This window comes from Aspergillus puulaauensis, chromosome 5 (assembly GCF_016861865.1).
Source record: "Aspergillus puulaauensis MK2 DNA, chromosome 5, nearly complete sequence".
NCBI lineage: Eukaryota > Fungi > Ascomycota > Eurotiomycetes > Eurotiales > Aspergillaceae > Aspergillus > Aspergillus puulaauensis.
In genome coordinates this window covers 2,650,957-2,677,843 of record NC_054861.1, presented here as the reverse complement: position 1 = coordinate 2,677,843, position 26,887 = coordinate 2,650,957, and the positions used below count along the sequence as shown (strand labels likewise).

General features: G+C 51.3%; 10 protein-coding genes across 10 annotated transcripts; 7 read left to right on the top strand and 3 right to left on the bottom strand.

Moving 5' to 3' along the window:
- Positions 1-2,819: 2,819 nt before the first annotated feature.
- Positions 2,820-4,073, top strand: APUU_51021A (class I SAM-dependent methyltransferase; the record flags this gene model as incomplete). Its single annotated transcript, XM_041706083.1, has 2 exons — positions 2,820-3,055; positions 3,185-4,073. 2 exons carry the CDS (start codon positions 2,820-2,822, stop codon positions 4,071-4,073), a joined length of 1,125 nt encoding a protein of 374 aa, XP_041558504.1.
- Positions 4,074-5,280: 1,207 nt separating this feature from the next.
- SWD1 (Set1-mediated histone H3-K4 methylation subunit Swd1) lies at positions 5,281-6,942 on the bottom strand (the record flags this gene model as incomplete). The annotated part of the gene is made up of 5 exons (XM_041706082.1): positions 5,281-6,346; positions 6,410-6,550; positions 6,608-6,696; positions 6,758-6,819; positions 6,873-6,942. 5 exons carry the CDS (start codon positions 6,940-6,942, stop codon positions 5,281-5,283), a joined length of 1,428 nt encoding a protein of 475 aa, XP_041558503.1.
- Positions 6,943-7,708: 766 nt separating this feature from the next.
- Positions 7,709-13,200, top strand: RPB1 (DNA-directed RNA polymerase II subunit RPB1; the record flags this gene model as incomplete). Its single annotated transcript, XM_041706081.1, has 5 exons — positions 7,709-7,837; positions 7,917-8,073; positions 8,132-8,202; positions 8,263-13,127; positions 13,185-13,200. The coding sequence occupies 5 exons, from the start codon at positions 7,709-7,711 to the stop codon at positions 13,198-13,200; spliced, it is 5,238 nt and encodes a 1,745-aa protein (XP_041558502.1).
- Positions 13,201-14,062: 862 nt separating this feature from the next.
- Positions 14,063-16,765, top strand: HRD3 (ubiquitin ligase complex subunit HRD3; the record flags this gene model as incomplete). Its single annotated transcript, XM_041706080.1, has 4 exons — positions 14,063-14,105; positions 14,175-14,300; positions 14,367-16,301; positions 16,359-16,765. 4 exons carry the CDS (start codon positions 14,063-14,065, stop codon positions 16,763-16,765), a joined length of 2,511 nt encoding a protein of 836 aa, XP_041558501.1.
- A 256-nt stretch (positions 16,766-17,021) lies between these two features.
- On the top strand, positions 17,022-17,924 carry APUU_51017A (putative DNA repair protein Dds20/Mei5; the record flags this gene model as incomplete). Its single annotated transcript, XM_041706079.1, has 2 exons — positions 17,022-17,765; positions 17,832-17,924. The coding sequence occupies 2 exons, from the start codon at positions 17,022-17,024 to the stop codon at positions 17,922-17,924; spliced, it is 837 nt and encodes a 278-aa protein (XP_041558500.1).
- Positions 17,925-18,115: 191 nt separating this feature from the next.
- APUU_51016S (uncharacterized protein) lies at positions 18,116-20,213 on the bottom strand (the record flags this gene model as incomplete). The annotated part of the gene is made up of 2 exons (XM_041706078.1): positions 18,116-20,146; positions 20,205-20,213. The coding sequence occupies 2 exons, from the start codon at positions 20,211-20,213 to the stop codon at positions 18,116-18,118; spliced, it is 2,040 nt and encodes a 679-aa protein (XP_041558499.1).
- A 656-nt stretch (positions 20,214-20,869) lies between these two features.
- APUU_51015A (putative MFS allantoate transporter) lies at positions 20,870-22,565 on the top strand (the record flags this gene model as incomplete). The annotated part of the gene is made up of 4 exons (XM_041706077.1): positions 20,870-21,064; positions 21,114-21,144; positions 21,204-21,488; positions 21,538-22,565. The coding sequence occupies 4 exons, from the start codon at positions 20,870-20,872 to the stop codon at positions 22,563-22,565; spliced, it is 1,539 nt and encodes a 512-aa protein (XP_041558498.1).
- Positions 22,566-22,708: 143 nt separating this feature from the next.
- APUU_51014A (uncharacterized protein) lies at positions 22,709-23,079 on the top strand (the record flags this gene model as incomplete). Its single annotated transcript, XM_041706076.1, has 2 exons — positions 22,709-22,941; positions 22,995-23,079. The coding sequence occupies 2 exons, from the start codon at positions 22,709-22,711 to the stop codon at positions 23,077-23,079; spliced, it is 318 nt and encodes a 105-aa protein (XP_041558497.1).
- Positions 23,080-23,434: 355 nt separating this feature from the next.
- Positions 23,435-25,520, top strand: APUU_51013A (Zn(II)2Cys6 transcription factor; the record flags this gene model as incomplete). The annotated part of the gene is made up of 3 exons (XM_041706075.1): positions 23,435-23,627; positions 23,681-24,444; positions 24,498-25,520. 3 exons carry the CDS (start codon positions 23,435-23,437, stop codon positions 25,518-25,520), a joined length of 1,980 nt encoding a protein of 659 aa, XP_041558496.1.
- A 33-nt stretch (positions 25,521-25,553) lies between these two features.
- APUU_51012S (uncharacterized protein) lies at positions 25,554-26,826 on the bottom strand (the record flags this gene model as incomplete). Its single annotated transcript, XM_041706073.1, has 5 exons — positions 25,554-25,820; positions 25,888-26,345; positions 26,414-26,491; positions 26,557-26,762; positions 26,810-26,826. 5 exons carry the CDS (start codon positions 26,824-26,826, stop codon positions 25,554-25,556), a joined length of 1,026 nt encoding a protein of 341 aa, XP_041558495.1.
- Positions 26,827-26,887: the final 61 nt, after the last annotated feature.

Below are 26,887 nucleotides of genomic sequence, written 5' to 3'. Positions count from 1 at the left end.
GCTTTGTTCCTGCCCAGTTATTCAGGCAGAAATTATTTTATAGTGCGTACTGGCGCTCGGTCTACGCTCGGAGTTTCGACAAACCAATAGTGTCAGCCTCAACTACGATTTTACTTGGATGCTGTACGGCCGTTTCGATACGCCGGTCAGCTTCTTACTATACGCAGCCAGGCCAATTTCAACGTCATCGACGTAGGAGTATTGCGTCCAGAGCCAAGGATAGCTGAACGTTCGAAATATGCAGATCATCTGGAAGGCTGCGGAGTAATTCTCAAACTCCCAGAGTCCAAGCCGGATGGTTCAGTGGATGAAAAACGGATTGGGGTTGATTGGCAGCGGTCCAATGGCCGACTACATTAGTAGATTAACCCGAGCAAGTTAACCCACCAGGCCCGTTCCGAAGCTATAGTAGCCGGGTCTTGGGAGTTGGAGCGGAAGCAGTTGTTGCTTTCTTGGTTGGATTTGCAAGAACGCGTGTTCCTCTGTCGGTGAAATTCATTGGCAGACAACTCAATTAGCGCTGTCCGTTTACAACGGGTGTAGATACTGGCCAACGGAATCCTGTTCAGAGTTCTCTGGTGAGTGGTGACTGGTGTGATATTGCCGGGTGGACTCTGATGTGACCCTGGTCCGACTATCAAGCAGGATACAGCGGGGAGATTACTACTGCAGTAGCGCAGCAGATGATGGTCCAATAATGGCCATTTGCCTCTGTTTAGCTCGGCATGGGATTGGTGCCTGATGGCCCTGGTCAAGTGAGCTTATTTGGAAAGAAAAAAAGAAAAGAATAGAAAAATTAAAAGAACACTAAAAAAAAAAAAGGAAGGAAAGAAAAAGAAAAACCATATAATCTGTAACGTCGCGTGGAGCAACGAGGTATGAGACGGAGATCAAAGCAACGAGGTATGAGATGGAGATGAATGAGAGCCTGAGAGGCGATGGATATGCTCGCGAATCGCCGGGGAGGCCCTAGTAACAGGTTACGCATGGGTGCCTTGCCGCAGCAGGCGCATTAAATCAGGACGAGAGTCGTCTTGCGTGTTCACCAGAAGTCGGTGAGGACTCGAGTGTTGCTTGATGAGGCCTCCTCACGACATCCAGGAATCAAGGAGGGCGGGCCATTCAGCCGTTTATCAGGCACCGAGTGCATATGGACGGCGCAGAGTCTTTTCAGCGTTAGTCTCGCAGAGAAAATGGAGGAGGAGGGCGCATCGCTCGCCACCAATGAACCGGGCGACATGGGATTTGGCCCTTGAAACGAGTGCAGGCGGACTGGTCGCTAGAGCTGCGGCCAGTAGTAGACTACAGTAGCCTCTCGGCCCTCGTGGGAAAAGTGTGGGTACGCAGGAGAGCGGCAGGAACCACCGACAAGTACAACGATCACAATTCACAAACCTTTGTCCAGTGTTGAGAGGCCGTGCGTGTTTCATCGCAGAGTCTTGTTTGTTTCGGCCTTATTGGAGACAGCGTTTCGGCCCTCTCGGGTCGTGGATTTGGCGGGATTTGTTGGGAGTTGTGGGCTACCAGCCTCAGCCACGTTACTGGAGCTGTTTCCCCTTTGGCTGTCAAGTTGTCAACGCATGATGTCTGTGCGACAGCGAACCATGGAAACAGTGGAAACGATGGAAACGGAGGGTGTTTGGGCTCGTCGATCAGGCTGGGAGAGCGAGAGTTGGGAGCAGGCGAGGGGAAGGCGCTTAACCAGGGACGCTGATATGGTACCAAACTTTGGGAAGGGTTTGTTTCACGTTTGGGACACTGGAGCAGGGCTGGGGAGGACTGGATGGGGTGCATTGATGGAAGAGATGAGAGGCCATAGCAATGGTTCGAGAGAAAGAGTCAAGGTCAAACAAGCAGAGTGAGTGTGTGTACAAAGACAGCCAGCGAGCCAAAGCGCTGGAACAAAGAGACTACAGACTAACGGACCGCCTCCCGCCCGCAACTCTAACAGCCTAACAGTCCCTCAGCAAGACGGTTCCAGGAAACGATCGGTTACTACCGTGGTACTCTCTGGGGTCCATCGAATCTGACAGACACCACTTACTTAGTCTCCGGCTAGTGTAGCTGTCGACTGTAGAGTGTAGAGTTAGACTCGCGACAAGCCGACAGGGGCCTGATCCCTGCTGCCAGCCAGCCTGCCAGCTTCCCCTGATTCTCTTCCATCTCTCTCCCTCAACCACTGCCATTGCCACTGCCACCTCTGTCAGTCCGCCCCGCCCTCGCGCGCCCGTGGGCCCAACCGGGTCAGCACAGCGGCTGCGACAACCTTAAAGACGGCCCTGTCTTGTCGTGCGTTGGTCCTGGACTCGCTGTCGTACTCGTTGCTGTCTCGCTGTCTCGCTGTCTCCGTTCCTCTCGGCCGCTCTCCCTCTGGCGCCCGCAAAACTTCGCCTTTGCTCTTTGCTATCGTGACCGCTACTCGCAGCCGATCCTTCGCGGGGAGCCTCTTCCAAGCCTTGTCTATAATTGCCTCCTCGCCCGCTGTTGTATTGATGCCCCATTTCTTGTTTTTACTTCAGCCGGCGTCAATCCTTCGATTCTCAGCCGCTCCCCCACTCTGATTTTTTTCCCCTGCTCTCGTCAGCAACTATTATTGACTTTTGTGTTTCTTGATCCTTCGCGAGCTGCTGAGTCTGTCTGTCTGTCGTCTGTCTTTCACTGAACCCCCCCGCCGCCGCTCTGCCCGCCGAGCGCACCCCCACGACTTCGGACTTCGGAGAATATCCGTATACTCCACGAGCACACACTCAAGTGCCATCTCCTAACCTGCCCAAGTAGTATTGCTGGTCCTCGTTCTGCCCACCATTCTTTCGCCTGTGATGTTTGGAAAGGGTCCGGTGGGACCTCGACCCCCCGCCATGACCTCCCCCTCGCCAGCGCACAATCACTACAGCTACCACTCTCCAACTTCCAGCGAAATAGGTCGCTCCAGGCAGAATTCGGACGCGATGGACATTCAGGCTCTTACTGAGCGCGAGTCGGGCGCGAGGTACGGGGCAATTGGCGGGCCCTGGAATCGGAATGGGTCTCCAAGTATGAGTCCCAACTATAGCAAGTATTTCTCTCTTGCCCCTCCGTTTCTTCTGCTTGTTCGATTCATTAAGACGAAAAAAAAAAGTCTCCTCCCTATGTGAGTGCGGGATCTGGTCCTGGAGAGGCTAATGTGATTCTTCTGTGCTACCAGCAACGGCGAGCGAACCCAATTCCATGAAGAGAACGGCCGCACCTACCATGGCTTCCGCAGGGGCATGTATTTCCTCCCGTGCGACGAGCAAGAGCAGGACCGCCTCGACATCTTCCATAAACTTTTTACGGTAGCGCGCGTATCGGAAAGCCTGATCTACGCGCCCCATCCTGGCAACGGCCGTTTCTTAGACCTAGGGTGTGGAACTGGTATCTGGGCGATCGAAGTAGCAAGCAAATACCCTGACGCCTTCGTTGCCGGCGTGGATCTGGCTCCCATCCAACCCCCGAATCACCCGAAGAACTGCGAGTTCTATTCACCCTTCGACTTCGAGGCCCCTTGGGCGATGGGCGAGGATTCGTGGGACCTCATCCATCTACAGATGGGTTGCGGCAGTGTCATGGGCTGGCCGAACTTGTACCAGAGGATCTTCTCACACCTTCGCCCGGGAGCCTGGTTCGAGCAGGTCGAAATTGATTTCGAGCCCCGCTGCGATGATCGGTCACTGGACGGATTGGCCCTGCGCCATTGGTATCAATACCTGAAGCAGGCGACAGCGGAAACCATGCGCCCGATTGCTCATAGCTCTCGCGACACCATCAAATACCTCCAGGACGTCGGCTTCACGGATATCGACCACCAAATTGTCGGTCTCCCGCTCAACCCGTGGCATCAAGACGAGCACGAGAGGAAGGTCGCGCGATGGTATAATCTAGCCGTCTCAGAGAGCATCGAAAATCTCAGTATAGCCCCGTTTAGTCGCGTCTTTGGCTGGCCCGTGGAGAAAATCCAGCAGCTCGCCTCGGACGTCAAAACTGAGGCATTCAACAAGGAAATCCACGCCTACAATATCCTGCACATATACCAAGCGCGGAAACCATTGAGATAAACAACCCTAACCCAAACACGATCGACGGCAGGTCGGGGGAAAAACGAAGAAGGAAAAAAAAGGAAGCGCATTTCATTGCGACATGACATTGCAACTTGCGGAACGAAAAAAAAGGAGGAATACTGCTTGCAAATATCTCGCACATATACAACAATATTTCGTGACATGCCAGTTAGTACTAGAATTACTAGCATTACTCGCACATCCCCCTGGTGGGTGAAAAACGGACAGCGATAGAACTCGACAACGCTCCAGTCAGTCAGTGCCGACTACCGAACGACGATGACCCGTACCAGCCCTTATTCCTCGCTCGCACGACCGACCCTATTTCCATCGCGTCGAGACGCGTGCGTTGCGTATGATGCAACGACTTCCTCGCTTGCCTACCATACCATATACTCACGCCGTCTGTCCCAGCTCTAGTCAAATCCCAGCCTAGTTAGTCCAGACAGACAGAGATCGATCGGACGCGTGGTATATTATTTTCAGATGCACCAGGGCCATGGTCACGGCAGACAGGCGTCTAACCCCCTTTGTTGTGGCTGGAACATTGGACAGGGGCAGTCCAACTAGGCACGGCAGCAAGAGGACCAGGACGCGGGCAGCGGGACGAAGTGATTTGAAGGGTAGGTAAGAAAGGGAAAGAAACTGCTGTTTGATAGAAGACAGGGGTAAAAACAGAAAAGGACACGCTGTGCCTGAGAAATCAACCTTTTCTAATTATTCTGTCGGATTCCATGGTGAGGTTGGGTTGTCGTGCCGATCCGCCCACATTTCCAATCCATGGATGGTTGGATATATATTCTGGGCCCGGGGGCTTCAGTTAATGGATGGTACCAGGCTTGCTCGAATGTAGAACTGTTTAGGTCACTTCATTACGAAAAACATGAATATAAAAATAAACAGAAATAGAATAAAATAAAGATAATATGAAATAAATTAAACCCCTGGTTCTGTATGCATGCATGTTTTTTGTTTTGAAGTCCTCCCGCTGTCCAAACTCCAGCACCGTACTATATACCCCTTCATATTCCATGGAATCCATACAAAGAAACCTGCAAACAGCACCGAACGCCCAACGGCAAAACCGATTCCGTAAATCTATATTTTACATGAACTCGAGAACGAGAAACGAGATGGGACTGACTGCATTTTTTGTGTAAATAGAAAGGCAGCAGCAGATGACTTAATATCCACGATGGATGCGTCACCGCCGCCGCCCCCCTTTCGCGCCTCGACCTGCAGCCACCGTCCCATTCTCGCCATTTACTTTATCCCGTGCACCACCTGGACTCCGACGGCGCATCGTCCCCGGTCCTACGGCAATGATGTCTTCCTCGCTTTCGCTGTCGGAGATATCGAGTAGGACGGGCATGCGGAAGGACTCAATCTCGTCGTCGCCGACGCCGCCCTTTATTGGCTCGATGGTGAGGACGTCAGGTTCTTCATCTTCTGCGTCGAGACGGCGCTGGTGGATTTCCTCGGCCGGGTGGATATCAAACTCATCCTCGCGTTCGATGTAGTTGACGTTTTCTTCGACTTCGCCGAAATCAGGCGCGAGGGCGGACCATTTCTGTGGGGTCACGATGGACCAGGTGTAGATGCAGCCGGATTCGAGGCCGCATGCGACGACGAAGGGGCGGGTTGGGTGCCATTCTACGACGCCGAGTTCTTCGCGGGGCCCTTCGAGGATTTTGACGAGGGAGCCGTGGCTGCGTTCCCAGACGTAGATGTCGGGGTTCATGAAGGTGGAGGCGGTGACGAATTCGCCGGTTGAGGAGAAGGCGACGTGGTTCCAGCTAAGGCGGTTGACAACGTCTTGGAATTTGTGCTCGACTTGGAGCTTTATATTTGTTGGTTCGAGATCGATGCCGAGTTGGGAGAGGTCGGGCATGAGGATTGTGCGGATAACGCGGTCAGAGCTGTTGATGAGGAGGTCGCGGCCGTTGCTGGCCAGACGGAGGAGGATAATAACGCCGCTGCAGAGTTTGGTGGAGTGGATGGTGGTGCAGGTTTGCGTTTCGATGAGGTTGATCCAGCCTTTCGACGTGCCGGCTATGATATGGTTACCGAGTGCAGTGAAAACTGTGACACAGGTTGAATGTTTCGCATCTTGTGCCGCTTGTTTGGCGGCGACGGCTGGATCGACTTCTTCATCTTTAGAGGGCGCGGCGCGAAATGGGGCGGAGGGGAGGATGCGTTTGACAGGTTTGCGGGATGAGATGTCCACGAGAACGGGCTGGTCTTCGAAGAGGGAGGCTACGAATAATAGACTGTAAATATCACACAACATTAGCACATTGTAATAGTGGTGGTTGTTGGGCTGTGAGACGCACTGGTTGTAAGGATGTAGTTCTGCGATATATACGGGAGCTTCAAACCGGACTGTGCGTACCCGGGAACCATCTTTCAGATCCCACAGAATACACTTCCAGTCTTGCGATGAGCTCAGAATATAGCGACCGTCTCTAGACCAGCTGCAATTCGCGCGAGTCAGTATTTTCCAGCCAGTGGCAGTATTGGGTACGGCATACCTGAGCGATTGGATTTGTCTAACGTGACCCTTGAGCTTGCGCGCAACTCCATTTGTCTCGACATCAAATATAACAACTGTGCCATCCACCTGGTAGTGAAAGTCAGCTTGACCGGTCGCTTGAATTTGTGATGTTTGGAATGAAACTCACTCGTCCAGACGCCAGATAGTCTCCCTTGCGATTGAATCGTAGACATGTCGCGTGACCACTTCCTATAATAAAGATTAGAAACCTAACACATAGAACTTCGGTAACCATCACATACTCAGTTTCTCTGATAATGTGTCCGGATAGTCCTGAGCCAGGACAAACGGGTCGATAAGAGAGAGGTTCATGGCGCGGAGAGGCTAGAAGCCGCTTCAAGGTGCGGTCAAAATAGAGAGGCAAGTGAGGAGGTAGTGCAAATTCCCAGCCTAGAAAGAGGCCAGGAGTAAAGGGTGAGAGCAAACATCCAGCGCCCTCAACGATCGCAGGCTTTCAATGCATTGCCTGGGCGGCGGGGATATTTCCTGGTTTCCTGGGCTGAAGACCGAAAACTGGGGTGGCGGGCGGTGAATAACACATTTAAAACAACGACAATAGGACCCACTTGTGTTGTGTTAATTCATTGTGTCATTGGTGGTAACACCGTGATGAGGTTGGGGTGACAGAGCTTTAGAGGACCGGCGCTAACAGCAGGCTGCGGCTCAGAAAACTCGTTCCCCGTCAGTGACCAACTTCACAACCAACGTCTCCCTTTCATCACCCCGACACGCTGTTCACCCATCCCCCAACACCACCCCGATCATCGCGTTTATCGCGATATTTTCATACGATCTCGAATATCGCCTCGCCGACCGTGGTTTCCCCCCTTTTCGGCCTTTTCAGAGCTTCGCGAAGTCGTGGATAGGGTGCCAGGCGCCCTCGTGGCAAGGGCTGCCAGAGGCCTCATCCGGCCCTCTGCTCGCAACACCGTTCATTAATCGCTTGCTTTTGCTTGTGAACTAACGGATATAAAACGCCAGAAAGCGACTTTTCGCGACTTCTAGAGCTTTTATTCCTTCATTAAGTGGACTTTTTTTCGCCTTGTGATTGCTCCCGGTTTTCGCGTCATAATTCATCATGGCGAACGTCTACTTTCCCTACTCCAAGGCGCCTTTGCGCACAATCAAGGAAATCCAGTTTGGTCTCTTCTCACCCGAGGAGATCAAGCGAATGAGTGTGGTGCATGTGGAATACCCCGAGACAATGGTCAGTTCTTTGTCCTCTTCTTTGTTCGCTGAAACCAGTCTTTGTGTTCAAAAATAACCTAACGCAAAATCAACTGTAGGATGAGCAAAGGCAACGCCCACGAACCAAAGGTCTTAATGATCCGCGTATGGGAACTATTGACCGACAATGGAACTGCGAGACCTGTGAAGAAGGTCAGAAGGAGTGCCCGGGGCACTTCGGACATATTGAGCTAGCCACTCCGGTCTTCCACATCGGTAAGGAGTCTATCCACAGGGATTACGCATGGAATTGATGGAGCTGACATTCCCCCAGGTTTCTTGACGAAAATCAAGAAGTTGCTTGAGACGGTCTGCCACAACTGTGGCAAGATCAAAGCCAACACGGTTAGTCATCCCTTACGGGATGGCAAATCTAACATGGCGATTATGCTGACTTGAGACCAGTCCGATTCGAAGTTCTTAGATGCCCTGCGGATTCGAGACCCGAAGCGACGATTTGACCACATCTGGCGGCTTTCGAAGGATGTTTTGATTTGCGAGGCGGACCCACCTCCGGACGATGACGAGTACGGCAAGGAAAGCTCAAAACCTGCGAGGCATCACGGTGGATGCGGCAATGCGCAGCCGACCGTTCGGAAGGAAGGTATATCGCTTGTTGGAACATGGAAGCCCTCGAAGAGCATGATGGATGAAATGGACATGCAACAACCTGAGAAGAAAACTCTCACTCCTCAACTTGCGCTTAACGTCTTCCGCAACATTACCCACGAAGATGTTCGCATCATGGGTTTGAGCAATGACTATGCGCGTCCTGAGTGGATGGTTCTTACGGTGTTGCCTGTCCCACCTCCTCCTGTTCGTCCCAGTGTGCTTGTCGGTGGTAGCACTTCTGGCCAACGAGGTGAGGATGATTTGACCTATAAACTGGCTGAAATCGTCCGAGCAAACCAGAATGTCCAGCGTTGTGAGCAGGAAGGTGCCCCAGAGCACGTCGTGCGCGAATTCGAGTCTTTGCTCCAGTACCACATTGCTACGTACATGGACAACGATATCGCCGGCCAGCCAAAGGCTATGCAAAAGTCTAACCGACCTGTCAAAGCTATTCGAAGCCGCTTAAAGGGTAAGGAGGGTCGTCTGCGTCAAAACTTGATGGGAAAGCGTGTAGACTTCTCTGCACGTACTGTGATCACTGGTGATCCAAACCTGTCCCTTGACGAAGTCGGTGTTCCAAGGAGTATTGCGAGGACACTGACTTACCCTGAAGTTGTCACGCCTTACAACATTGAGAAACTGCAGCAGCTTGTTATGAATGGCCCGAATGAGCACCCTGGCGCTCGGTACATTGTCCGGGACAATGGTGAGCGCATCGATCTTCGACACGCAAAGCGGGCAGGTGGGCAACAGCTCTTGTATGGTTGGAAAGTCGAACGCCACGTCATGGATGGGGATGTCATTCTTTTCAACCGACAGCCGTCCCTTCACAAAGAATCCATGATGGGTCATCGCGTTAGGGTGATGCCTTACTCGACCTTCAGGCTCAATCTTTCTGTTACCACTCCTTACAACGCTGATTTTGATGGCGACGAAATGAACTTGCACGTCCCTCAAAGCGAAGAGTCTCGAGCGGAGCTCAGCCAGCTTGCCCTTGTGCCTCACAACATCGTTTCTCCTCAGCGAAACGGCCCTCTTATGGGTATTGTGCAGGATACTCTCTGCGGTATCTACAAGATCTGTCGCCGTGACATTTTCCTCAGCAAGGAGCAGGTCATGAATACTATGATGTGGGTGCCTGATTGGGATGGTGTTATTCCCCCGCCTGCGATCTTGAAGCCTAGACCTAGGTGGACAGGAAAGCAGATGATCAGCATGGCGCTTCCATCTGGTCTTAACCTTCTGCGAGTTGATAAAGACGGCTCTCCACTTGCTGAGAAGTTCTCCCCTCTTAACGATGGTGGGCTCCTTATTCATAGTGGACAGTTGATGTATGGAATGCTTTCGAAGAAGACTGTCGGTGCGAGTGGTGGCGGTGTCATCCACACTATCTTCAATGAATATGGGTCAGATACTGCTGTTGCTTTCTTCAACGGTGCTCAAGCAATTGTCGGCTACTGGTTACTTCACAACGGATTTAGCATCGGTATCGGTGACACTATTCCTGACGAGCTCACGATCCAGCGCATTGAGAACTGTGTGCGTGTTCGGAAGCAGGAAGTCGAGGAAATCACCACTAGCGCAACTGACAACACCCTCGAAGCCCTTCCTGGTATGAACGTGCGTGAAACCTTTGAGAGTAAGGTCTCACGAGCGCTTAACAACGCTCGTGATGAAGCTGGTAGCGAGACCGAGAAAAGTTTGAAGGATTTGAACAACGCCATTCAAATGGCTCGTTCTGGTTCGAAGGGTTCAACGATCAACATCTCACAGATGACTGCTGTGGTGGGTCAACAATCCGTTGAGGGTAAACGTATTCCGTTTGGTTTCAAATACCGCACTTTGCCGCACTTTACGAAAGATGACTACTCTCCAGAATCCAGAGGGTTCGTTGAGAACTCATATCTTCGTGGCTTAACCCCCACAGAGTTCTTCTTCCACGCTATGGCTGGTAGAGAAGGTTTGATCGATACTGCTGTCAAGACCGCCGAAACTGGTTATATTCAGCGTAAGCTGGTTAAAGCCCTTGAAGAGGTTATGGTCAAGTATGACGGCACCGTCCGTAACTCGTTGGGTGATATTATTCAGTTCATTTACGGAGAGGATGGTCTCGATGGTGCACATATCGAGAACCAGCGCGTTGATATTATCAAGTGCTCGGACAACCAATTTAGAGATCGGTTCCGTGTTGACCTCATGGATCCCGAGCGCAGCCTCGGCCCTGAAGTGTTGGAGCAAGCCAACGAAATTGCTGGCGATGTTGAGGTCCAGAGATACTTGGACGAAGAATGGGAGGACCTACTAAAGTCTCGGGCCTTCCTTCGCAGTGTGGCTAAGGAAGACGAGGAGATGATGCAACTTCCCATCAACGTTCAGCGTATCCTTGAAATGGCTCGAACCACCTTCAGAATTCGCGAAGGAACAATCAGTGATCTGCACCCTGCGGAAGTCATTCCTCAGGTGCAATCTCTACTTGATAGACTGTGGATTGTGCGCGGTAACGATGACATTTCCCAGGAGGCACAAGACAGTGCAACTCTGCTCTTCAAGGCCCAGCTGCGCAGTCGCCTTGCATTCCGCAGATTGGTAACCGAATACTCCATGAACAAACTTGCGTTCCAACACGTTCTTGGAGCCATTGAGTCTCGTTTTGCCAAGGCGGCCGCGGCCCCAGGCGAGATGGTCGGTGTTCTGGCCGCTCAGTCCATTGGTGAGCCGGCTACTCAAATGACATTGAACACCTTCCACTTTGCTGGTGTTTCGTCGAAGAACGTTACCCTTGGTGTGCCTCGTCTAAAGGAAATCCTGAACGTTGCGACCAACATCAAGACCCCGTCCATGACTGTCTACCAAGAACCTGCACGTTCTTATGACAAGGAAGGGGCCAAGCAGCTTCGTAGCGCTGTTGAGCACACCAGTTTGCGATCCATCACGGAGGCGACGGAGATCTACTATGATCCTGACATCCAGTCCACAGTCATCGAAAACGACCGGGATATGGTTGAATCTTACTTCATTATTCCGGAAGATGTCACCGATGACTCGTCTCGCCAGTCTAAGTGGTTACTTCGTATCATTCTGAGCCGCCCGCAGCTTCTTGACAAGGGCCTCACTGTGCAAGACGTCGCTACTAAGATCAAACAGGCCTACCCCAAGGATATCGCTGTCATCTTCAGTGACAACAACGCAGACGAACAGGTCATCCGTATCCGCCAGATCCAGGATTACAAGGAAGATGAGGAGGACGATGACATCGAGTACGATGTTACATTGAAGAAACTGGAGCAACACCTTCTGGACACACTGACCCTGCGTGGTGTTTCTGGAGTTGAGCGTGCCTTCATCAACGAGAAGAGCAAGGTCCGTGTCCTGGAAGACGGGTCCTTGTTCACTAGCAAGACGGACCCGTTGTGTAAAGAGTGGGTGCTTGAAACCAGTGGTTCTTCTCTTGGTGAAGTTCTGGCGATTCCGGGCGTCGATGCTAGCCGAACATACTCGAATCAGTTCATTGAAATTTTTGAGGTGTTTGGTATTGAGGCAGCGCGAACTGCTGTTCTCCGTGAGTTGACGCAAGTGTTGGCTTTCGACGGATCCTACGTCAACCACCGTCACTTGGCACTTTTGGTCGACGTGATGACTGTGCGAGGCTACCTGACTCCAGTCACTCGTCACGGTATCAACCGTGCCGATAACGGTGCGCTTATGCGTTGCTCTTTCGAAGAGACGGTTGAGATTCTTCTAGAGGCCGCGGCCTTTGGTGAACTTGACGACTGCCGTGGTGTATCGGAGAACTTGATTCTGGGACAAATGGCACCCGCGGGTACTGGCGAGTTCGACGTCTACCTTGACCAGGGCATGCTCAACACTGTTGTCTCGAATAATGCTCGCTACGGAGTCATGGGTGCTCTGGGTGCAAAGGATGCAATTATTTCGGACGGCGCTGCGACGCAGTACGATACTGGCTCGCCTATGCAGGAAAGTGCCTATATTGGTACTGCCGACCCCGACTCGAACTTCTCTCCCATCCGCCAGGCGGGTGCTGAGACTCCTGGTGGCTTTACGGAGTACCAGCCCTCAGGCGCCTTTGGTGGTGGATTCAGTCCTGCTGCCACCAGCCCGGCAGGATACTCTCCTAGCAGTCCGTTCAGTGCCAACCCTACGTCGCCTGGATATTCTCCAACGTCCAGCTACTCTCCTACGTCGCCAGGCATGGGTATCACCAGCCCTCGGTTCATGACATCTCCGGGATTCTCTCCCGCCAGTCCGTCATTTGCACCGACATCGCCGGCCTACTCTCCAACGTCGCCGGCGTTTGGGCAGGCTTCACCGACGTCACCCTCGTATTCCCCTACTTCACCCGGGTTCTCACCGACTTCTCCAAACTACAGCCCTACCTCGCCGAGTTTCAGTCCTGCTTCACCAGCTTTCAGCCCAACCTCGCCAAGTTACAGTCCTACCAGTCCGGCTGTTGGTGGTGCCAGACACTTGTCTCCTACTTCGCCTACCTCTCCGAAATACACCCCTACGTCTCCTGGGTGGTCGCCTACAAGCCCCCAGTCGTACTCTCCCACGTCCCCTAACTTTTCCGGCTCGCCGACCTCGCCTGGAGGCCCAACATCTCCTGGTTACAGCCCGACGTCGCCGGCCTATAGCCCTACGTAAGTCAACTGCCAAAAAGGCGCAATGAAAGTACTCTTACTAACATTGATTATTAGATCTCCTCGCCAGTGAAGTGGTAACTTTTATTAGCGGTCTCTTCATGGCTTCTGTTGTATTCTTGTACTATCACTTTTCGCATTCAAATTCCCTTGAAACAAGAAAAGAAAACATCTTGCATTTTCGCTGCGGAATTGGTTGGTTATATCTTTCGCAATTTGGGCATGCCTAGCCTCTTTTCAACTTGTTCGTTCCTACACTATTTTCTCCCTCTTCCGTCTTAATGTATGTGATTTATTTCACGCCCCAATTTCAACCGCCTGCCGACGGTTATTTCGAGCCTCCGAGCCAACCCCCCTGAGATTGTGAACAAATTCCCATGGACTGGTGATGTGTTACGTTACGTTTCTTTTCCTTTACCATTGAAATGGCAAACGACTTCTTTTTAGAGCCGAAGGCCTCTGGGCTCCGTCAACGCTTTCAAGCAGCACGCTGAGGTGTGATGGCCCTCTTTCTTTTTGCTGTTTGCCTCGGGTTGCATGGAGATGAGATTGTTAGTATCGCGCCGGAGTTTTCTTTTTTTTATACTGTATACATTCTTAGATAAGATAGTCCTGGATCGAGGGGGTGGGCAAAAATACTATTAAAAAACTTGAAAATGAAAGATCTTACGAGAGAGTGATTCTTTGCGCTGTAGTTGTGTATATGTAGGGAGTGTATAGTGAAGGGCAAGTATGAATTATGTGGTTGCCAAGAAATCGGCGTAATGAAGCTCCGCAACGCCAGGTGGCCAACCGCCGTGACGAGAGCTCCGGACTGACCGCGGCTGACAGGACAGCTCTATCCATCCTTCCTTCATAATCGCCATTGAACTGGTAGTGGGAGCAGTCGCCATGCGTTTCTCCTTGCCCACTCCTATCCAGTTCTTTCAAGCAAGATGAAGAACATGTGGTTATGGCGCTTCCTGCCCTTGGCGCTATGTAAGTACCCGCTTGGGGACGACGCTCGACCTCGAGGACCACTGCTAATATCGGCTCTCGTTATTCTAGTATTTCTGCGAGTATTCGCTCTCGAAGCCAAGGGACCTGACGATGATCAATATCCGCTCTCAGACATCGCCCGGGGGTCACAGCACCCCCCCGGCGATGCCTTCAACTCCAACCCTCCTCCAAACGGTAATCTATCCCCCGCGGTGACTGCGCATGTACTGCCCGCTCTTACTAACGTATACATCATCTTAGAGCATGTCCAACATGCGCTCAAGACGCTCCGTGAAGCTAAGATACCCGTGACTACCCCTACAGGAAAGCCGTCTGGTGTGCTCGGCTACACCTGGCATTACGCCCAAGAAGCATTCCGAATCCTATTCATGAACGGACCCCCATCAAGTAGCGGCGCACGAAAGCATATTCACCCGAGTATCGCCAAAGCTGTCGATGAACTCACGATTGCGGCGGTAGAGGATCACGACCCTGATGCGATGTTCCTTCTCGCCGAAATGAACTTCTACGGCAATTTCTCCCACCACCAGGACTTTAAGCAGGCGTTTCGCTGGTATGAGAGCTTGGCCATGTGGGATGGAAACAGTACGGCACAGTACATGCTTGGTTTCATGTATGCTACGGGGATTGGCGGCGGGGCTGAACGCGACCAAGCCAAGGCGTTGTTATACCACACTTTTGCCGCAGAGGCGGGGAATACCAAGTCGGAAATGACTCTTGCCTATCGAAACCATGCCGGTATTGGCACTCCCAGAAATTGCGACGAAGCAACCTTTTACTACAAGCGCGTGGCGGATAAAGCTATTGATTACCAGCGATCTGGGCCACCTGGTGGCAACGGTATGGCTCGTGAATCATACCGCTGGGCTGACGAAGAGGGCGGAGTTTACGGCCAAGGTGCTAGTGTATCTAGCTCCGGCCCCAATGCGCTGCGTGGTAACTCAGCTGTTACCGAGGCCAGTCTTGAAGATGTTTTGGAATACTTGGATCTCATGTCTCGAAAGGGTGAAGTAGCAGCGACATTGAACCTAGGAAAGATGTACTATGACGGCGCCAGGTCCCTTCCAAAGAACTATAAGAAGGCAATGAGGTATTTCAAGCAGGTGACAAAACGATACTGGAATAAGGATGGATCGCTCAACCCGAACCACCCCGTTGGGATCGAGAAAGCAGCCGCCAAAGCGGCCGGTCATATTGGCCTCATGTATCTACGCGGTGAAGGTGTAGACCAAAATTTCGATACCGCCTATGCCTGGTTCAAACTCGGGTTAGCCAACGGAGATTCGCTCTGCCAGCACCAAATTGGGCTCATGCATCTGCATGGTTACGGAATGCCGCAAGACGCTTTCAAAGCATCGTCCTACTTCAAAGCGGCAGCCGATCAAGATTTTCCGGCGTCCGAAACCCGGCTGGGCGCGTTGTTCCTAGACCAAGGTGATGTTGTGACAGCTACGAAATACTTCGAGCTGGCTGCACGTTGGGGATGGATGGAAGCATTCTATTATTTAGCGGAGCTAGCCAACAGCGGCGTTGGGCGACAGAGGCATTGCGGGCTGGCTGCATCTTATTATAAGATGGTCGCGGAGAAGGCAGAAATTATTCACTCTTCCTTCACCGAGGCAAATGACGCATATGAGAGTGGCGACAAAGAGGGAGCATTTATTCCAACTCTCATGGCCGCAGAACAAGGGTATGAGAATGCCCAGGCGAATGTTGCATTCATTCTCGACGAGCAGCGCTCATTGTTACCACTGGAGATCATCCTCCCTGGGGCAAAGAAGCCTCGCCCGTCATTACTCCGAAATGCCGCTTTAGCTCTTATTCAATGGACTCGCTCAGCTAAGCAGGCGAATATCGACTCTCTGCTCAAAATGGGCGACTATTACCTGAGCGGGACTGGCATCACCATTGATGCCGAAAAAGCTTCGACTTGTTACCACACGGCTGCTGAAGCTCATTACAGTGCGCAGGCGTATTGGAATCTTGGCTGGATGCATGAAAATGGAGTTGCCGTTGAGCAGGACTTCCATATGGCCAAGAGATACTACGATCTTGCGTTGGCGACAAACCATGAAGCATACTTGCCCGTTAAGCTAAGCTTGCTGAAACTTCGGGCACGAAGTGCGTGGAACAGCTTCACCAATGGAAAGATCAACTCCATTCGAGAAGATGATGGTACTACGAATTCCCATTGCTAATTATTTTTGAGAGCAAGTACTAACGTCATCCTAGAGCCCAAGCCCCGCCGCACTTTTAGCGAATGGGTCGCTGCATTCATTGAGAACGACGAAGAGCAAGATGCCGCGTACCGCGCACAACTGTATAAACAGGGCGAAGCGGACGATGATGATATGTTATCAGGAGACTACCATCGTCTGGACGACCACGAGGATGGTTATTATGACGACCTCGAGCTTGACATTGACGAAAGCGTTTTGGAAGGCCTTATCATTCTATCCTTGGCTGCAACTCTTATGGTGTTGGTGTACCTGCGGCAGCAACGGAATAATCGCCAAAGACCAAACGATAACCAGAACGCCAACGCAGCCGGGCAAGCCAATGGGAACGACCGGGGCTTCTTCCCTCGCCCTGGGGAACCTGAGTTTGCTCAATGGGTGGCCGGAGGAGTTGGTCATTAGAATTGTATTTTACGAGTTTGAATTTTTTATGAAAATGTATGATCTTTACATATGCCTTACTTTCAATGTAGTTGCCTGAGGCCAGAACTGAAGACGTCACTGTGCCTGGCGCTAACTTATCTTATCGATAAATGATTTCACTTTCCTGTACCTTAGTTCTTCTGCTATCAACAACCACATTCCATCCTTTTTCTTTCACAGAGTGCTCAATTCATAAAACCATGTGATTTAACAGCTCGCACTGATTACTTTCACAATGTCTTCTTTCACTCTCAATGCCAAGCGCCGCCGTCTCGAAAAGGCATCAACCGCTCTCTCCAAACCATTCAAGTCCCCTCTCCGCAGACCAACACCGACAGCGAAGCAGGAAAATACGACACCCAAACCCGAGGAAGCAGAGGAATCCACCGCATCTTCTATTAGAACTACCGAATCTATTGCAGAAAATACTCAAGCACCACTCCCCACACCCCCTCCAACAAACCAATTGCCTACACCCCCGCACAACCGCAAAAGACCACCCTTCGGCCAACGCCCTGGCCTTACAACCAGAAAACCCGTGCCCATCGACCCAGAGATCGCAAATCTACAGAAACAACAGCGTGAAACACAGTCACGCTTGTCGAATCTGCGATCTGAACTTGATACCGCCCAGCAGGCTCTGCGGATCGAGTCCTCGAATAGAGAGGAGGAGCTGGAGGCGCTGATTGCAAAGTGGAAGAAAGTGAGCCAGGATGCAGCAGAGGAGGTATTTTCAGGTGCACAGGAGCGGATCTCGCGAATGGGAGGGGTTAAGGCGTGGCACGCGCGGATGAGGAATGATGATGCTAGGTGGGAGCAGGAGGAGATGGAGTCATGGTTTGGGAATTTCGATGCGGAGGGTATGAATATTGATGAGGATGAGGTGAGGGAGAGGAAGGAGGAGATGAGTCGGAAAATTGAGAAGGAGAAGGAGAAAATAAAGAAGGATGCTGCTAAGGAACGGCAAGATGAACCTGAGGTAGGTTTGGCACTTTCACTCTGCCCCTGGTGGGTAGAGTATGCTGATTTGGAACGTCTTTTGCAGGAGTTTACCATGGATATGATGTTAAAGACGCTCAACATTGATCTGAAGTCCATCGGGTACGAAAAGGCTGATCAGAGATGGATTAAGGGATGAGAGGGCTTAATTTTCAACTGCTGTGCTAACATCTTTACTGGGTTATGTGCTGGAGTATAATGTGTCATGTAATGTCTTCTGTTTCTATTTCTTTGTGAAAAGCGTTATATGTTATTCCCCAAGCGAAACCGTATGCCTAATCGACATTTGCTTTATTTCTGGGAATACTACCACCACCCACCGAAATGCATCTAGAGCAAAAGTAGTTTCCCAGCTGCAGACGTATTGCTAAAGCGCGCAACAAGGATGACTATGACCTGGTGAGCAGCTGGGCTCCTCCATCGAGACCACGTGCTGTCACGAGCAGATTTGGCGTATGTTGTTGCCAGCTGCCATTGATTTCCTTCCACGGTCACCTCAACCGGATTTCCGTTGACATAGCAGCTGAGATCTTCCACTGTGGTATCCTCGCCGAGTTTCAAAACTCCTTGAGCCTGAACACTAACAGTCGAACCGACAATTTCCTTGGACTGAGCCTGCACTTCGATCTGCGCCGTTTCCACACGAGTGAGAGGTGCAGAGCGTTCATTGCGTGGAGTTTTCAGAACATCCGTATCCAGTCCAGGCACGAGTGGCGGCACGGCGCGGTGCTTTGTCGCCGCTTCAAAGGCATACGCATATTCAAGAAGCTTAGTATCCTCATACGCCTTTCCTGCAAATGTTAAATTGATAGGCATTTTTGTGTCCTCCATTAGTCCCATCGGGACCGAGATGGTAGGAACACCCAGATGACGGATAGCCTGGTTTCCGTTGGAATACTTCACCCCATTTGTCCAGGCGAACTGAGAAGATTCGTGATTAACGTCGGAATCAGCGCGTCCAATATCCGAATTCGCCGGGAAAACTATCGCATCCAAGCCTTGCTTGTCCATCCACTCCTCTAGTGTTTCCTTCCGTGCGGTCTCCAGGGCCTTCAATGCCCGCTCCATATCTGGGACATCCAAAATAGAGCCTTGCTTTGTCGTCGGATATTCGACAATTTGTTTCCATTGAAGCTGGTTCGCTGGGATCGGTGCGCCTCGGAGGGACCCAGGAGCAAGGGGAAATATGTCGTCTGGGTTCACGCATGCGAGAGAATCCAATCCTGGCTGGCCATTGGTAGCCAAAAAGTCATCCCAAGCATGGGCAACAAGATCGCTCCTTTCCCTTGCGGGCCATTTCTCTGGGAGATCTTTGATGGTCACTAATTGGTTGCGATGGACGTTGGCTTCATATGTGGAGAGGAGGGGAAACTCGACTTCGACAACAGTGGCACCACAGGACTCCAGTTCACGCTTTGTCGATTCCCAGAGCTTCATGATTGAGGGTCTCGTGTGTATTTTGTTCGGAAGAGGGTCTTTCCCGTTAATAAACATGGATGGTACCCCCAATCTTTTACCATGGAGTGAAGAGGGCTTCTCTAGTTCCTCGAAGTTGAGAGGACGGATGGTCTCAATCGATGGAAAGGGGATAATCTTTTGCTCGTTCCAAAAGTCTCCTTGAGGAGTATGATCAGTGACGGCGAGCACATTAAGCACCTGGAAGAGATCGGACAGGGTACGCGTGTGAGGCACCAATACATCGCATGTTGGGTATAGTGACCACACTCCACGGATCGGAAGGAGGCCCTTGGACGGTGTGTACGCAATAATCGAATTATTTGACGCTGGAGATCTTCCAGAGGAAACAGTCTCAGATCCCAAGCTGAAGGCACAGAAGTTCGCAGCGGTTGCCGTGGCAGAGCCATTGGAGGATCCCGATCCGTATGCTGCCGTCAAATATTCCATATTGTATGCGCTTTCAGCGCGACCATATGAACCACGCTGCATGCCCCCATACGCCATAGCGGGCATGTTAGTTCTGCCCAGAAGGACAGCTCCTGCATCTCGAAGAATTTTCACACAAGCAGCGTCATCCGTAGCGATTAGACCTTCAAAGGCAGGAGACCCAGAGGCAACTGTCATGTCCTTTACCTTGATGCTGTCCTTGACAAGGTAAGGGATACCCTCTAGGGGTCTCGGTGAGAGTCCGGCGGCCCTTCGTGCATCAGATGCCTCGGCCTCCGCGAAGGCAGACGGGCTTAGAATGGGAATGGCACTTAAAGTAAGTCCAGACGCATCATACACACTTATTCTTCGCAGATATCGTGCTACTAGTTCAGCACTCGTCGTCCACCCCGAAGTCAAAGCTTGTTGGAGCTCAGAGATGCTGGCGTCAATGAGACTTGGGGTTTGCGGCGCCTCCTGAGATACCCCGTCAGCCTCAAATTTACGATGAATGCCGGGGTTTGAAATCACTTACAGGTCCCATTATGAATTCTAAAGTCTGGTGTATGGATTTTGTACCCGTTAAGTAAGCAAGTCGCAGGGCTGCGTTTGATCAACTGATGTCGATAGGTCAAAATGAGGGTGAAAGGTTGATAAGGACGTCCAGAAAGATGAAACCGTGGAGCGATTTACGAATTGATCTTAAGATATCCATTGCTCGGGCCATTGTCCTCGGTCTGCACTAAGCCATTTCTATGAGTATGGAGAGCTTCCCCACTCTTGGTGATCCGACGCTGAAGCTCTATCAACCTCGTCCCTCAATTACCCCAATGGGAATGTCCATCCGAGGAACCAAACAGGTTAATTCGCGATTTTCTCCGTAAAGTTGGAGCATTGAACAATATCTCAAAACTAATTGGCCGCGGTCCCCGAAGTTATTGATAGCCATGAAAGCCCCCAAGCGCTACTTTATGCAACAGAAGTTGACAATGATGGACAGCCAAGAGATAACTGATAGATAACATGACCTACCCCTCTATCAACAGGCCATTGATAAGGTATCAGGGCTTCACAGGATGGGCAACAAAGATATAAGAGCGATGCCTCGATGGTACATCTCACCAACGATCCTATCTTATATTGTGCTGCCAGATTTGGTCGAATCTAGTCGAATACTGTCCCCCCTCATTTCCCCGCACAATGTCCGTCGTCAAAGACATGAAAGCCAGAGCGCAAGATGAGCCCAGTGTAGAGAAAACCAGTGAACTTGCAACAGGAGAAATTCGAGATATAGCAGCACAGCTGTTTACCGAAGCCGATCAAATAACTCCCGAGGAACTGGAGCATGAAGGCGCTGAAGTGCGCAAGATTCTCGACAGGCGTATCATGCCGATTGTAGGTTCCCAGTGTCCGACACGGGGGATTCAACTGACATGGCTACCAGCTATACCTGACATACTGTGTTCAGTTTCTGGGTGTGCTTGACCTACCATTCCCCTGCTGAGGCTGATAGCTGATATATACCGAAATCTAGACAAGCTATCGCTCAACTATGCATCTGCCTATACGCTGATTCCTGACCTGGGCTTGGAAGGCCAGAGGTACTCATGGGTTGCTGCAATATTCAACTTTGGATACCTTGCATTTGCAATTCCCTCGAACCTTCTCATTCAGAGGCTTCCACTGGCAAAATACATGGGAAGCGTGCTTCTAATCTGGGCCGGTTTGGTTATTGCCCATATTGGCGCGAAAAACTACGCGGGGATGCTAGTTTTGAGATTCATTCTTGGAATGGCAGAAGCAGGTGTCAGCCCTTGCAGTATGTGCTTTTCTTTCGATAGCCGATAGTCATATACTAATAGGAATAGTGATGAACTTCACATCCATGTTCTACAAACGATCTGAACAACCTTTGCGAATGGCCATCTGGCTCTCAGCGAATGGGACAGCAACAATGGTGGGAGCCCTAATTGGGTTCGGCCTCGGCCACGTCCACAGCACCTCCCTCAAGAGCTGGCAGCTTATATTCCTCGTTATTGGACTTATGAACTTTGTTACGGCAATCCTTTTCCTCTGGTTCGTTCCTGATTCGCCCAACTCAGCAAAATTCCTCACCCACAGACAACGCGTTATTGCCGTCCAACGCGTCTCCGAAAACATGATAGGGGTCAAAACCAAACAGTTCAAATTCCGACAAGTCCTTGAATTAGCATACGACGTTAAAGTCCTCTGCGTTTTGGGAATGGGAATATCCTGTGGTGTGATCAATGGCGGCGTTTCCAACTTTGCTTCGTCCCTGATTAAAGGATACGGGTTCTCCGGAATTTACGCTACTCTTCTTCAACTCCCAACAGGCGCCATCGAAGCCGTGGTCGTCCCAATTTGCGGTCTGATCTCCACATACGTCCGCGACTCCCGATGCATCGTCCTCGCCGTGATCTGCCTCATCCCGTTCGGCGGCCTGTTAGGCATCCGTTTCACAGACCTGACGCACCGCTGGACATTGGTCGGCTGCACCTGGCTCCAATACATAATCGGCGCTCCGGTTATCGTCTCGTGGAACCTGCTCACCACGAACGTGGCAGGACACACAAAACGCTCCATTGCCAATGGTCTCTGGTTTACGTTGTATGCCGGCGGAAACGTTGCGGGTTCGAATATCTTCTTTGCGCGCGAGGCGCCCCGGTACTACTCCGCGCTGACTGGGTTGCTGGTTTGCTATGCGGGGATGATTGTGTTAGCTGGCGTCGCCTATGTTGTAATGAAGATGGAGAATACCCGACGAAATCGAAACATGACGGTAGATGAAAGCGTGGGACGGCAGGATAGGGCTGTTTTGGATGGGTTTAAAGATATGACGGATATGCAGTCGAAGGATTTCCGGTATGCGCTTTAAATGGAATATACGTGAATGTTATAAAGTAGAAGCTATATGATGATAGACTATTTAGCTAGTCATGAATTTATACAAACCAACACAGTTATGCTGTCTGAAGTAGACAGTGTGTCGGCCTGAGGCACCAATTTGGTAAATATTCTATGTATTATGGGAAGTATATTCAAGCGGGAAATAACGCCAATGCTGGGTATCTCCCCGAGGACGCCGACAAGCACTTGCGTGACGGTCTCAGGCAGCCTGTTCCGCAGTTCGGTGACCGGCCTTGGCGGAGGAGACGGGTGTGTTGGGACTCTGATGTTCCCGAGGGAGACTCTATTGCAGAGTCGCATCCTAACCTGCAGGGCCTTTTCATTGCGACAGGTGGTTCGGGACAGTGAGTCCTCCTATATCTATATTATGAAGTGATAATACTGACAGCAGCAACAGTGCCTTCAGGTTTGCGGCTGTCTTGGGCCGGTACATTGCTGATCGCTTTGAGAACAAGGAATCGGAGGAACTGCATAAGAGGTGAAGGCTCAGAGTGCCTGATGGGAAGGGCGAGATTCCAAGGAAGGGAGATGGAAGTCGTGGAGGCCAGCCATGGCGTCTATACTTCTGCCACATGAGCAGGCGAAGCTGTAAAGTTCATATAAATAAAATAATAAATATAATATAACTATAATTAGGAATGGCCTTCCTTTTTGGGACTGCTTAATAATCTACGGAGATATTTTCACAGCACCGTCACAAGAGTATACAGGTCACTTGACCCGGATGAAAGGCGCGGGACCGGAAAAAGCGAGTCTAACCGAGCTGGATCCTGCCATCACAACCACATTCTCACCATCTCTCAGATTCAAAGAGCCTTAGATGCTTGACGATGCATCATGCAACATGTCTCACGGAGTCGTACTCTCACAGGCTGTGGAACCTGTCGCAATCGCCATGTAAAATGCGACGAAGCCCGCCCCGTTTGCCACAACTGCCAGCAGCAGGGCCTGGCATGTCTGGGCTACGAGCGTCAGTTGAACTGGGCGAGCGATGACAAAGACCGAGTATTCCGCCGTCCTCTCTTTTCTGGTATTTCTGTCTTTGATATATGCTATGCAGAGACTGCTTGCTAACAGTCGCAGAGATGGAGCAACAAAACATGTCGCAAATGACCACAGAGGGACTCGGTAAACAGTCTGCCAGCACTGCCTTGGCCAAGCTGGAACTTGAAAGCGTGGAAAACGATTCATTTAAGGGCCCTTTTGGTGTTCTGGTGCTATCTGAGGCATCTACAGATTCTAAGCAAGATGAGCTACAGCTCGATCAGATTGAGCCCGACCAGCTAGAGTGGGATCTTCTCTGGCCAGGCATTGCAAGAGACGCTGCTATGCTTGATGGGATGTATGATGTCCCTGAAGCTGGAACCATATCGGACTGTTTTTTAAACGTTGATCCTGAAACTCTCCTTCCACTTTTGGACCTCTCATCGACTCCCCTTCCGTCCCTTGAGATCTCAGAGAAGACGAGTATACCCCCCGAGGCCGCTGACCTACTGCGGTACTTCAAAGAGAATGTCGTTTCACTCTCATTCCCTCTGAAAAACTGCCGGAAATGTCCCTGGCAGGCAGTCCATCTCCCGGCTGCAATGACCGCGTTTGCAGAGCTCAGCGTTAACCACACCACAAGCCACACCAGGCTGTCACTGTTCTATTCTCTTCTTGCTGCCAGCTGTCTCCACAAGTATGCACGCAATCAGTCTGCCGATGGCCTGGAAATATCACCAAACCGGTTCAAAGAAGCCGCCAAGCAGCATCTTGAATTAGCCCTGAACGAGGAAGTTCTGGGTGCGCGCCGGGCCAAGTATAAGGAGATCCTAATGGCCGTTCTATCGATAGTGATGCTCTCGGTATATACCCACCTCTCCACACAATACTATGCCAACGTAACTAATGTAAACAGATATTTAATGGCGAAAACTCTAGCGCCCAGGCCTTCCTCGTCGATGCAGAGTATCTCATTCGCATCCGCGGTCTCCCCAAACCCCACAAGTCCCTCAAAGTCCGATCCCTGCACCACGTCTACACCTTCCTCCGGATCATGGCCGAAAGCACATGCGGCTGTGCCCTGCTAGACATCTGCCCGGACCGTCCCAGCGCCAGCCTCCTCTCCATCGAGCCATCCCCGGACTCCCTACGCAGTTTCCGCGTGGCGAACGATATCCTAGACGCCGAGATCGATATCACTCTAGCGAAGGGAAACAAGATCGGCCATAACGATATCCATCTAGAAGTTATGGGCCAGTGGGATGATACGCTTTTCCCGGATATCTACGGGATACCGGAATCCCTTATGACCCTTCTCTCGCAGGTTATCCGTCTAGCGAACGAGCAAGAATTACTTCATCGGGGAGGTCCGACCGTGGATGCGCGCATCGCGGGAGAACTTAAACGGCGCGCGAATTTGCTCGAGCAGTATATCCTCTCGTGGGGGTCGTCTCCTATGTCAAACTCAGCAACGATAAAGGACGGCCAAGAGACGTCCATCAGCCAGAGCCAGAAGAACCAACCATCAAACCATTTCATGGTCCAAGCCATGCACCAGGCTTTAATCCTATTCTACTACCGGCGCGTGCCGAACATAAGCGCCTTGATCCTGCAAGATACAGTCCGCAACTGTCTGTATTTCCTGACCCGGTACGACACAGCGCGTGTTGAAGAAAAAGCTGCTGCTGCGCCTTCTACACATGACTCGGCGATATTATGGCCTGGTTTCGTCGCAGCCTGCGAGGCGCTGGATCCTGGGTTACAGGAGGGTCTTCTAGATTGGCTGGTAGCAACAGGGCATCGCACCTCGCTGGGCCCATTCTCTGCAGCGGCTGGAACGGCACAGTGTGTTTGGAAGGCACGGTCAGAGACGAAGGACTACACGCTGAGTTGGTTTGATGTGATGAAGCATGAACGGTGCCCGATTATTGCGACATGATTATTTATTTCAACATATAGGGCTATACTATATCTAAATTTTGGACTGAGAGTCGAGCTTGGAAGCTTCCTCCTGAACAGCTCTGGGAATCTCGTCTTCAAAACTGGGCGCGGCGGGCTTCCAGCCTAGCAGCTCTCGTGCTCGCGATGCTGTATATTGGGCGTTTGTGCCCCAGAGAATACCTCCATGAGCAGTCAATGTATCTGCTGTCTCCGCGTCGATCTCTTGAACATCTGCGCTCTTAATGAATCCCTTCTGGACAGCAAACGAGGTCACCTTTCGTGAGATATCTCCGAATGGCTATAATACGGATAGTACGGTCAGTAAAAGTATATCCAAACAAGATGGATAAGTGCAGAAAACGAACCATCTTCCCATTCTCTGCAAAATAAATGCCATTCTCATTCCACAAGTCTCCATTCCCACGACTTTCCGCCTCCTTCACAAGCTTCACAATCAACTCAGTAATGTCGGCGATATGGATATTACTCCAACAACTCAGTCCCTTCCCAACCTGCACCCCCTGCCCCCGCTGAATCGTCGCCTTGACCAGATCCGGAAGTTGGATACTCCGCTGATTCACAGGCCCACGACCAAGTCCATAGATCAGGGGCCCGTAGATGATAGCCGTCCGGACATTCGGTTGTTCGGAAGAGAGGCCCAGGATCAGGTGATCCACGACGCGTTTAGGTGACGACGAGATGATATCCCGGATTTCGGCGATTCCTTGGAGGTCGTTGTGGTTTTGGACGCGCGCTTGGCCGTATGAGTTGCTGGTGATTTCGGGACCGGAGAGGAGGCTTGCGCCTGAGATTTGGATCCAGACTACGGAGTAGACGGGTTGTTAGGATAATCAAGGTATTAAAATGGTGGTTAAAGGGAGAAATACATACCTGGGCTCTGCCTCTTCGTCTCTGTCAGCCCCTTCGCGATAGCACTTGCACTAGGGAGATGGTTCGAGCTGGCAAGATCTTGAGCAGCAATCAGTCACTATCATCCATATCTCATATCATGGTTTTGTAATAATTAAACGTACGTAGAACAACATCCGCATCAGCAACCTCCTTGGTAATACTCGCCGCGGAATCAAGATCCCCAATGACAGGCGTCACGGACGGATACTTGCTCGTAATCAGAGACGCCTTGCTCTCGCTGCGCACGAGCGCTGTGATCTTGGACGAGTGGAAGGACTGTGTTAGGGCGTATAGGACGTCGCCGCCGATGTAGCCTGTTGCGCCTGTACTGGGGGGTGTTAGATGAGCCGGCTTTAATGTATTGTGAGGACGTACATGAAGATTCGAGACATCTTGTAGGTTTGGGGTGAGAGATGTGAGATGAGGGGTTGGAAGAGCAATACGAGATGAATA